The 12,345-nt window shown below is 40.6% G+C and overlaps 1 protein-coding gene across 4 annotated transcripts in view; it reads right to left on the bottom strand.

Moving 5' to 3' along the window:
• Positions 1 to 12,345, bottom strand: part of prtga (protogenin homolog a (Gallus gallus)) — a 69,175-nt gene that overhangs the window by 6,694 nt on the left and 50,136 nt on the right. For all 4 annotated transcript variants that reach the window (XM_028443178.1, XM_028443177.1, XM_028443175.1 and 1 more), the window contains 7 exons: positions 11,206 to 11,370; positions 10,239 to 10,544; positions 8,809 to 8,997; positions 3,120 to 3,215; positions 2,848 to 3,034; positions 1,793 to 1,920; positions 1,519 to 1,689 (listed from right to left, as the gene is read on the bottom strand). In XM_028443178.1, the coding sequence (XP_028298979.1) occupies positions 1,519 to 1,689; positions 1,793 to 1,920; positions 2,848 to 3,034; positions 3,120 to 3,215; positions 8,809 to 8,997; positions 10,239 to 10,544; positions 11,206 to 11,370 (1,242 nt within the window). The remainder of the gene's footprint in view (positions 1 to 1,518; positions 1,690 to 1,792; positions 1,921 to 2,847; positions 3,035 to 3,119; positions 3,216 to 8,808; positions 8,998 to 10,238; positions 10,545 to 11,205; positions 11,371 to 12,345) is intronic.

Here is a 12,345-nt window from a genome sequence, read left to right as displayed (position 1 = left end):
GCCAAATACGGAGCAGTTTGATCTCAAAGTGGGCCACGGATTTTATTGAGGAAAACGAGTAATTTCAACATTATTGTGCCCTAGTTTGCACTTTTACGTATACATAAATATTCTAAATAGAAGATGTAAGAAATAAACAACATCCCTAAAATACTGCAAGTGACAGATATCAATCCCAACAGGATTTTCAATTTAAATTTCCTAAATGTTGCGACCAATTTCTGTTGAGTTATTGAAAATGTTATGAAATATTTTGATGAAAATTGACGTCTTTTGTAAGAAATTTAAGTTTTTCAACTGTTTAACATAAAAACCCTACTTAAATCATGTGATATAAGCACCAGGAAAACTGTGAGGCCCTGCAAATATTGTTGAGTTTTATTTAAACAATGTTTAACTTTCTCCTGGAGGCCGAATTGGATGCTCCAAAGGGCCAGATTTGGCCCCCGGGCCATGAATTTGACACATGTGCATTAGATGGTACACTGAAGAGGTTCACAGTATTAATTTACACCACACACACCTTTCTAATCTGATCTGGTTAATCATTGTTCTAATCTGCTTAACCATTTATATCAGTAAGGATAAAACAATCATGATGATATAGGCTGAAGGTGCAGGCACAGCTTTACAAGATGTTTTCACTCTCAAGCAACACTGTAAACAGAATCAAGATAGATATCATACATATATAAGATTTTCAAAAAATGTTGTCAAGATAAACAGGTATAAATATATACGGTACTACTGTGCATTTAGGCAACTTTATGTAAAAGAATGACGTTGGATGTCCCGTATGAGTGGTCAACAACAGGACGGACTGAGCTGGAGGAGCTTTGTGAACGGATTTAATCTTTTACCTTTATTTCACTGATGGTCTGTATAATCCTGTGTTTCCTATAGGGTCTGTAATAATGACATCATTTGTTATTCAAATATTTCTAAATCCATTGACTCTATATGAACCCATGTTTCATTCACAATGGTACATCATTCATTAAAGTCAACCTTTAGCTAGTAGTTTAGCATGAATAATTATAAAGATGTGAAGTGAGCGGCGAGTGACAAATTAAAACAAAACTGCCCAATGCAGAATGTAAAAAGACTGCTATTGTTTTTCATTTTACGGCAAATCAACCCAAACGGCTCTCGTGCTTTTAGATAATCCTGTGTGCACAGCAAATCTTTTATTCTGGGAAAATAATTGCCAAAAGCTTAACCCATGGAAATGAAAAGCCCATATAAATATTGGATTTGTGTACCGACCGATTTGATGGCACACAGTGAGAAATCCACTGAGCATTTGTTTATGGATGACATTCCTCTAGTGGGAAATTACAAGAGCAGAGATTAAAGCAGAAAGGAGTCGCACAATAAACCTCTAGGCTGGGAGGAGGATTACATGATGAAATGAGTTACTGATTTCCAATAGATGGCTTTGCTTGGACAGGATGGAAGCTTTGTTGCATCTCCCTTTCATGCACATCTACAAAAGACGCCTCATTTAATCCTCCTCACCTTCTCTTTGCAGCACTTGCCATTCCCCAGCGATCCAGGCCTTCCTGGAAGCATACAGGATGGTGTAATAAGTCACAGCCACGTTGGGTTCATCAGGGAGTTTCCACGAAACCAGCGCCGTGTCGTCTTCAATCAGAGTCACTTTAACGTTTGAAGGTGGTCGTGAAGGAGCTGAGTGGAGATGGACAAAAAGCATTGAGTTAACTACAACACAAAAACTACAGGCACATGTTTATGATTGAAGGGGTTAAGATTGTTATGTTAATATCCTTACCTTCAGGGAAAGTAGTCTGATAGACCACAGGACTCCAAGGGCTGGACAGCTGGTCAATGTGAAGCCGAATTGCAAATTCATACTTGGTGTTGGGCTCCAGACCTCGCACCTGGAGGTTCTGCACATTCCTGCAGAAGAAAAGTGTGATTTTAACAGCGACAGATCACAAAGGAACTCTCTCAGTGTGCAGATACAGTATGTGTCTTTATGATGTAGTGTCTCGTGATCTGACCTTGAGTCAGGAACAAACAGACCCCAGTGAGTGAGTGTGAGGAACATCTTAGTAAATGTGAACAAACCGTTTAGGAGGTGATAATCAACACATGACATGCATATGTATCCAAGAGAACACAAAGACATACAAGTCACCCTTGTCCTCTATAGATCGTTAGCTTACGAAAGATATAAATGAGCATTTACAAATAGAGGAGAGTGGGGCAAGATGAGCCATTTTTCATATTTAGGATCGCTGCATCAAGGCAATCATAGTTTTGTTGCTAACTAACATATTTGCATATATTTCAGGTTGTTGTGTACCCCTCCAAACAAACAGAATGAGTGTAATTATAACTGTTTGGAAAATATAGCATGTTCAAAAAAAGTGGTCTTGTGGCTCAACTTACCCCGTGAATGGGGTGAGTTGACCATAGGAGCGGGGTAAATTGAGCCGTTTCCCTATTTTAATCTAAACACAACTCTAATGAAAGTTATGATCGACTAAATTCACTTTCAAGAGTGAGAAATGTTTTTTGGAATTAAGTGTCTAACCAGACTCTATGAAATGATGCCTTCCTCCTAAATAAGTGGTCAGATAATGTTTTTTTTCCCCGTTTCTGAGCAACAAGGGGTGGGTCATTTTACCCTTTGGCTCAACTTACCCCACTCTCCCCTACATATTAAATACTCAATTCAGTAAGAAGAGCATTTAAACAAACCAATTCATTGAACAATCCACATATCTTCCACATATCTTTCAGTTTGTGAAGCTCATCAGCAGGGGTTTGTTTACATGGGCCTTTAAAATATGCTGATGTGTGTTGAAGTGAAATCCTTACGTTTGCAGGTATAGCACCAAAGAGGCATTCTGCAGCCCCACCGGGTTGCAGCGCACAGTGTAGTTAACTGCGTGCCTGGAGGTAAAGGCTGGCCGTCCCCATTGGAGATACACGGCGGTCGAGCTGTTGGTTCTGGCGTTGACGTTGTGTGGAGGAGGTGGTGGCGGCACCAGGCGATCTCGAACCGCTGAGAGGTTCATTCATTCAAGATAATGTCATTAGTCAAACATTTTCAACTGCATGCATTTTAGTGTCTTTAGCGTGACACTTACAGACACATCCAGGCAGGCTGACGGTCTGGTCTGCCTGGTAGCCTTCGCCGACAACATTGTAGGCCAGAAGCTTAACGTGGTACTTCTTCCTCGGATCTTAAGTAACAAACAGAGAGAAGCATTAAACTGTAGGAAGAGAGGAGCATTTTTCTAACCAACCTTTTTAAGCCCACGATCTCCTACCAAACACAGCGTATCAAGTTTAAAAAAATTGAACAATACCTTAGACTCTTTATCCATACAAACTTTGTTAAACCATAGCTGTGGTTGTAAATCACAACATCAACTCATATTAAATTCATCGTAGGTACCCTTTTGTTTAAATTCACATTACGCATTTATGGTTATAGTGGTGAAATAGCATTTTATAATGTATTAATCAAATGAATATGTTGCTCCAGACTACACAGATTTCAACATCATTTGATTGCAAATAAGAAAGTTCTCTTCTCCCTCTGTTAGGCCTGCTGGTCAGCGGTCACTTCTGCTCGGGCCATGGAACTGGGGTTAACTCCCCAGGGAGGGGCGTCACTAATGGTCAACAGCAGTTATAGGACTCTGTGACCCTAAAGACCCTCTGCTGAATAATAGCCTACTGACCAAACCTCCCCGTTACCCCGAGAAGAACAATGTGGATCAGGAGCAGTTTGAATGTGTTCATTCAGTGGTCAGCTGTGTGTTTGTGTGACGATTCCCTGAGAAAAAAAACGAGCAGCTGTCAGGGTTAGGGTTAAATTATTAAATAATAATATGCTGTTCATACAAACTTGACAAAGTAATCTTGGTAACATTTTGTCTGAAGGCAAATACACATTTAAATTTAGTGAAAAAATGTAAACGCAAAAAAATTAGGCTTTTAGTTCCGCAACTCGATTTTTCTCCATAACATAAAATCATCTCATTTCTCAGTGAGGAGGGAAAACATTTCTCTTAAAAGGAGGCGAACAAAGCTACAACTCTATGAAAGAAAATTGAAATAACAAAAAATAATTGACTTTATTATTATGAAATAACTTTTTATGATATATTCATCCGCAGGGTTATTAGCTATTACCTTTTTAAAGTTAAGAAAGTTTTAAAAGCCTTCCGAGATACTTCAAAATAACAAAGCCATGTTTCAATGCTCTACGTAAGAGTTACTTTTGTTGGATGAGGTATTTAGTGGCTTTCGGATAATAGGGAGACCCCAGTCAGGGAATGTGTGTCCATGGAGTTAGGCAGAGAAGGGAGGAGCTATTTTCATCCCGCCTCCGCTCTGAGTCGGACCTGCAGGTCAGACTGAGATAAAACTCTCAGTCTCTGAGGTCACGGGTGTGGAATACTGTTTTTAAAACTCTAGGAGATGTAAATGCAACAACCCACTAACTAGAAAATAAATACATATATTTGCAGTGCAAACTGTTTGTAAAGAGAGGTAGATTAGGGAGAGTGTCCGAATGAAAATGTTAGTCACTCTGTGAGAAATGGTTGTTCTCAGGAGTTTTTGTGCAGTTTGTAAAGGCCGGGTGTCCACTTCTACAGAGGAGCAGGCAGGGTGCACCTCTACCTAGCCCCACCACACAATGGGCAAGCTGCAATTAATGCAAGAGAGGAGCTGTGGAAGGGGGGTAAGCAGTGACATCTGGGCCACGACCTTTGACATGGAATCTTGGCAAGCTAAATCCTTCAAGAGGGGGGGATGGTCAAGCACAGGAAGTGAATGGGAAACCAGGAAAACACTGGTGGGAGTCAAAATAAAATGGTTCTAATAAGTGGTAACAATGTGGTGGTAAGAGAAAAACTTTGCACACAGGTATGTTTTTCAGTCTCTGTGATGCTCTAGAGAGGAAAAGAAAACAAAAAAGAGCCGAAATCAATCAGGAGATTATGTAGTTGTTAAATTATTACAAACAACAGTGCAAGTCTCTCACTTCTCTCTGCAGAATTGCAGACAGTTTCTCTTAAACTGAGATTCAGGTTAATGATGATGACAGTGAAGATAAATGCCCTTCTCTGGTTCTTAGCTTATTGTCATTTTTTTATTATGCTGTTAATGTTATAGTTTTTAGTTTCAGTTTTAGTTTTTTGAATAAATTAAAAAATTTTCATTGTATGGATACTAAGATACGCTAAATATTTTTGGTATTTCAAGCTAAGGTCCCTGCTTTACACTTGGTAATATTGTTCAATCCACAGCATCTGTTTTGACTCTGAAAAACACATTTTATTTTATTATACACCTTTATTTTGACCAATGCGGCTGCTACAGAACTACTGAGTCAAATACTAATGTGGAGCCAACATCCCCAAGTTAGGATACATCTTCCATCCTTCTCACTGTGCTGGTCATGCTTGAATATATCATATATTCTGTATATAAGGATATGGTTCAGCCATTTTTGGTCACCTCTTCTTTGTTCTGTCCTTACAGCTAAAATACATTCCTGTTGGCCCCTGAAGTTTAGCTCTGTAGTGAAAGGCCCCCCAGGCTGTGGCAGGCCAAGCCTGAATGGGAGGGGGGTGGGTGGGGAGGTTGTAAATGTCAACTCCTGCATGAACCCTCATGCCAGCATCTATCATCCCTCCCACTTTGAGCTCTTCTACCACAAATCACAAGGCAAACCCACAACAACTGACTCAAACAAACAAATATGCACACACATACACAAACACAAACATAAAGGTAAAGTACGGCGTGCACGTTTGTATAGAATAGCTACATTCCCTCCTGTTTTGCAGGCTTGACAGGGATGACTGGACAAAATGTAGCTCAGCCTGCAGAAGTGATATAAATCTATAGTGTTTCATGCAGCTTGTGTGGTGCCAACAGGTATGAGAGGTATGTGAGCTTCAGCTATGACTATATGTTCATTTCAGAGACAGAGGAGAGAATACATGCACCAGGAAAGGTCATGTTACTTTGAGGTATATACCCAACCCAAGCCCTTCCAACACATTCCTGTCCCTAGTGGTGGGCTTTCAATCATCTGGATCGTTAAAAGTGATAATTTAACAGCAGCCTTGCTTGAAAGCAACTTCTCCTGCGGCGAGGAGCTGAATCAGCAGCCGCTGTTTCTGCCTCCGCTGAAAGTTCAGAAATCAATGGTATTGAAAAGAAAAAGCAATGGCTTCTCTGTAGAACATCAAGTGAATTATAGAAAATGCCATTTACAGTACAAATGGATGTAGTTTGTAGTGATTGCACGAAGAAGAAAAATCAACATTATGCTTTAGAGCATCCAAGCCTTCAACTTTGAGTAAAATGGATTTTAGGAACACATAAATCTGGTGTGATTTATAAGCAGGAGCTGAAACAATCAACAAATAATTCTTGATACATTTTCTTTATTACAACTTAGAGGGGAGAGAGGAGGCTGCTAACAGGTACCGGTGGGCCAAACAGTGTGCAGCAGTCGTAGTTGTTGAAGCAAAAAACCTACGTGGGACGAGTTTGTTGAGACCATGGAAGAAGACTATAGATCGGTTCTGAAGAGATCCAGGCTAACCTTAGAGGAGGAAGGCAGCAAATCATCACACCGTGTACAGTAGGGATGGGGAGATGCTGACATCCACTGGTGATAAGTTTGCCAGTGGAAGGAAAACATTGAGAAGCCCCTCAGTCCCACCAACTAGTATTCCATTGAGGAACCAGAACAGGGACATCTAGGGTGGGGGATATAAAACCCAATTTCTTTTTCAAATGTAAAGCAGTTTTAAGAAATCACTGCCTCTTTTTTAATACAATGTTATTGGTGAAGGACAGAATACAAAAGAAATGACTTTATTACTGGAATTACAGTGTGAGCTCACAGTGTTTACAACTCATCTCCATTTGTGCTTTTGTAACAGCAGGTTTGATCATTACAAGATATTTCATTCTGTAAATTGTAAACATTTCAATGTTTTCTTAAAGGGAACAATGTAGGAGTTCAGTTACAGTATGTTGTTGTTAGAATTCCAAGTAAACAACACACCCAAAAGGATATTATTTAAAGCATTGGTTTTATGTTATTGAGCATTGCTCTTCATGGGTGACAACGTGTAGAGCTTTTCCAAGCTCTACAGTATAGCCATTAATGTTTGTTTTGTTACTGCATTTGTTTACATATGCCATGTGAAGGCAAAAAGGAGAATTTTTCAGAACCCAGTACTAATAAGGTATTAGAGCAAGACCTGTAGGTTAGAGACATTGTTTGAGTCAGACTCCTTGCAGAACTTCACTGGTTCCTCTGCTTTGGGAAGCATCTCCTCACAGGGAGGTCAGATACTAAAATTCCCACCTCTCACCTCGTGTTCCGGACTACGGCTGATTTATGAGAGGGAAACCACAGAGCTGCAGGACAGTTTGCCCACAAGACATGGTCATTGTTTGGCCCTCAGCTCAGTTGGTCAGAGGCCGTGTTTCCTTGAAGTCCTGGCCAATAAACTATCTTTGGAGCTCTTAAAGAGAAACACAATGAAGGTCTTTGATGTCAATGCTCCTCCAGGAACACTGCTCTGAGCAGTCATAAAACACATGATAAATCAGCCTCCACCCACCAGCAACACTTCTTTTAAAACACTGAAAAGAGCCACATGAATCAGCTCAAGCTTGATTTTGGAGGCGTTTCAAGAACTTAAGGATAAAGTTCTGACTATGCAAATAAAAGCAAACTCATTTGTCTAATAAATGTCTCATACTGTCTCATAAACCAGGTTTAACATTAATTCTAAAGCACAAAGAAACATTCCGTATTTTTGATTCTGACTGTGAGTTTACACATGCATACATACACTGTGTAAGGTTAGAGTTGCATTATCTGGATAAAAGCTAAGCTACAGTGGTGCATTACCCCCTGCAGAGTGTACTGTAGTAAATATCAAACCAGCAGAGTTAACACCTACAGTAATTAAAAGGCCTCATCGTCCCTCTCACTCTCTGTCTTCCTTGTCTCATTCAAGCACAGCTTCCTGATTTACAGGTCAGCTGCTGACCACCTGGTTGACCCCCAACGGCCACAGATGGTCAGTTGTCCACTGCTCTGGCCGGAGTCCCCTCTGCTCCTTTCTCCCACACAAAAAAACACACATGCACACAAAAGCCAAAATGAATCTGATCTAAAAGGCCAAAAAGATGTGATGTGGCTCCATCAGAGGTTACAGGGGTCATAGATGTCAAATGTAGTGCTTTTCTACTTCATACCCATCAGACCTCTGTTTGAAACATGGCACGACTCTAGCCGACAAATCACTTTTGATCTTTGAGTGAGTTTCACCAGTGATGCCCCTCTACCAATTTTAAGATTTTAAAAAAGCTGCAAGTGAGTAAAACATGTTCAGATGCTGACATTTGAAATAATTGTTTGATTTTTAGCTTTTAGTGTAATACTGCACTACTATAATGCATCGCACTATTTTAGTATTTTACTATTGTATGTGTTAGCATTAAATATACAATTAAGTTAAAGCTTAGGATGAACAGTTTTTCCCAAGCTGCTGTGTCACCTCATTATGGCTAAAGCTAATATACATACATGCAGATTTTGATGGTCGGGAAAATCCCTCACAAAGACAAAGAGAACAAGCAAACTTACAGAAAGGAACTTCTTGCTCAGAGGCTAAAATATAACCGTATTTCCCTTGAAATTCTGTTTTTGCGTTTGTTAACTTGAGATTCCTACCCATCTATCCTGTCCAAAGGTAAGCTAGGGTAACCTGAGGCATGACTCACCGAGTCCTCCAATGGTGTGTGCGTTGTCAGAGGCACGCAGCTGCAGCGGGGACCTCTCGGGCTGGCTCTCCTCATGGTAGAAGAGCTTGAAACCTTGAACGCCAGCAGAGTTTTGTGGTGCCAACTGCCATCGCACTGAAATGGTGGTGCAGTTCAAAGGCTCCAGACGCAGCTCAGGAGCCAGAGGAACTGAAGAGGAATAAAAAAAATGGTTAGTTGATTGGTTGATTTTAATCGGAAGAAGGATTTTCAGCCACACTCGAGAAACCTAAACCATTAAGAATATTGAGTGCCTTGAAAAGTGCTTTCAAATAAAATGTATTATTATAAATTTTTTATTGAATAATAATGTACATAATGTTAAAATGCCTATTGTCTTTTTTAGTTATTCATCTTGAAGGGCGGGGGTAGCCCACACAGATCTAACAAAGTTAGAATAAGGAGGAAATGGAAATGTGTTTGTGGTTGCCTGTCTCTGTATGCCTGTGATGGATTAGCAGCCTGTTGATGGTTTACCCAGCAGTCAGCTAGAGAATACTCCATGATCCAGTGACCCTGGCAATGATTAGCCGAGTTTGAAGATGGGTAGATTGTAATTGGAAAAACACAAAAAAATTTGAAAGGCAGAGAGAGGGCCAATGAGTCTTGAAATGACATTTGAGTATTCTAGTGCTAAATGATAAAATAATGAAAAACATATCCTGAACAACACTAACATAAGGCCCAGTCATAATCAACAAAGGGAATTAAAAAAGTTCTGTTAGATGTAACCAACCCCATGCACCCCGAGATCACCCCGGTGTCATTTACAGCCTGTGGCTCTTGTTTTTCAGAAAACAGAAGCCTGTTCTTGGAAACCTGATGTCCACCCTCTCTGCCTCTAACAGTGTTGATGTGATGGACTGAGGAGCTTCCTGAGCTGGTTTTCTTTGAAAAGTGAAACCACCTCACCAACTGATTCACACTCGATGCAGATCACACTAACGGCCTGGGGAGCCGTTTCACACATTTTCATTTTAGGACTGAGGGCCATGGAGACTGTCAACAGGAGATCCCTGTGTGAGTTGCAAATGGAGCGAGGCGGACAGAGATGGGCAGGGATGACGGATCCACCTACCCCCACCCACACGCCTCAAACACAGCTCTAAACAGCCATATACTCTTTCCCACCCGGGGGCCTGAGTCGTTCCCTTTATGAACCATGACTGAAGCTCTTCCAATGTTACTGACAGTGCAGGGCAAAGGTCACATAGTAACAAACGCAATGCTTTAACAAGATTATCAGACCAAGCCTGTTGCTTACTCTTGCTTTGTCAGATGATGTCAGAAGTGAAGTGATAAGTGTTGTTTCCTTTTGATTTCCATAAAACAGTGATAATTCACCTTAAGTTTAGATTGTATTTACATAAAAACTGATTAAAACATGGCACCTCTGGCACTGGACGCCTTCGGAGTGCGGTGAGAGGTCCAGGCCGACTGCTCTCCCCACCCCACGTTGGTGGCAGCAGCAATACGCAGCAGGTAGATGGTGTCTGGATGCAGGTTTTCGAGGAGAAGTTTGGTCTTCTCTCCAGGTAGCTCTCGCTGAGACACTGCACTCTCAGAGGAGGTGCGATAGCACAGGCGGTAGGCGGAGACCCGGCCCCGACTCAGCTTGTCAGGAAGAGGCTGCCAGGACACCTGGATGTCTCTGGGACTATTGCTGGTGAGGCTGAGCTCTGGTGCTCGAAGAGGCACTGAGGACACACGAGACAAGATAGTTTAGAGAAACCTTTAATTAATTAGCATTAATGCTGAATATAAACAGAGGTTACACATGTTTTGTTGTTTCTCTGTAAAAACATCAGCTGGTGCCCCTTTAAAGAAATAGATTTCTGATTAAAGATGTATCAAACAAACCAAATAACTTGTCATAAAAGCCATAAAAATGCTTACAAGCAGCTCAAATATTTTCTTTATTATGTATGATTGATAGAATTAATTGCACAGTAAAGGCTAAACAGTTGATTCAAAATAAACAATTGATAAAGCAAAAATCTACAAAATCTCATCGTTTTCTAAAAAACAAATAACATTAAATCATTGATGCATTGATGCATAAAAAAGATTCTAGTTGATAAAGACTAAAGTAAACACTCAAGCTTAAAGGAAAACATGCAAACTCCACTCAACACTAATGAGTGACCCGCCCTAAACTAGTAACACATAATTGTAAAAAAAATCCCCAACAACATGATGAGTTACTAGAACCAACAATTTTTCAGTTGCGCTTTCTCACAAGCCGTGCATGCAATTACATCCTTGATATGAAACTAGCTTTTGCTTGTACTCTCCGTGTCAGATACATTTAATCAAGTGTTGGTTAGTTTGATAATGTGAACTGAAAGCTAGCCTTACCGTCCTCCAGTGTGTGCTGGAACACATTGTCCGACATGCGACTGGCTCCCATTGGCATGTAGGCGACCACATAGAAGGTGTAGTTGCAAGCTGGATCCAGATCATCAATTATATAGCGAGTTGTGTCATTTCCAATGACGACTTGATATTCCTCGTTGTTCAACCCTGAAAAAAGGACAATGTTGTTGTATTCTGGGCGAAAACGGCAGAAGTCTCAACTTAAAATTATTGGTAGAAAAAGAAACAAGTTATTGAATCTCTTTTCATCAGCCAGTGTGTAAAATACTTGCTAATTCAGTGTCGTTGGCATAAAGGTTTGTAACTTCTTTTCAAAACTTGTGAGTCGAACCTCAGAAGAAATTAATTGGTTGGTCTGATTTCTGACCTGGTAAACAAGGTCATTCAGAGTAAACAACCGTTTTTTTTCTCCCCAGGATACATGCCTCAGTCCGCCTCTCTGAGAAGTGTAACAAAGCATGCCTTCCTGTTCAATTCATTCCTCTTCACAAAATACACACTTTAGGACACTCCATCACACCGGCTAATTAGTTTCCTCTTTTCAGTGAAGGCTTCATTTTAGAATGAAGCCTTCCTGTCAGGAAGCTCAGGTGCACAGAGTACAGTCCTTACTCTGTCAATGTCAATCACCAGCTATTTGCCCCTCAAAGAAAATGTAATGTCACAAAGTCTGCATTTAAGTGCAAAAAGTCCCGGATGGATGTCAGTTAATTGGGAACAAATAAAAGGATTTCTTGTCCCTTTTATTCCCATCAAAATCCAGCAGGTGTTTCTTTTCTCCTCATTGAATTTTGTACACCTCACTTCTTTCAATAGAAGCCACTAGCGTTATAATTAAGTGCAGCGCTTGAATGTGCTGGCTGCACGTCTTCCTGAAACGCTGCATTGTTTGAATGTGACTCTTGTTGTCAACAGTGAGAGTTCCCAGGAAATGCTGAAAAGCATTGAGGCTCTTCTGCTGCACAACAACAACCTACTTTTGTTGAATAGCATTATGGTTGTGCTGCATTTTATCAGACTAACGAAGGAGACTCCACAGGACGTGGGTCCTGTTGCGGACCTCTGCAGCGTTTTTGTTTTTATTTTTGGAATCCTCCTCAGTTTGGAATCCTAGAACAAATG

This window comes from Gouania willdenowi, chromosome 3 (genome assembly GCF_900634775.1).
Source record: "Gouania willdenowi chromosome 3, fGouWil2.1, whole genome shotgun sequence".
NCBI lineage: Eukaryota > Metazoa > Chordata > Actinopteri > Blenniiformes > Gobiesocidae > Gouania > Gouania willdenowi.
Note: the sequence above shows the minus strand (reverse complement) of the source record. Positions and strands in the feature narration are given on the sequence as shown.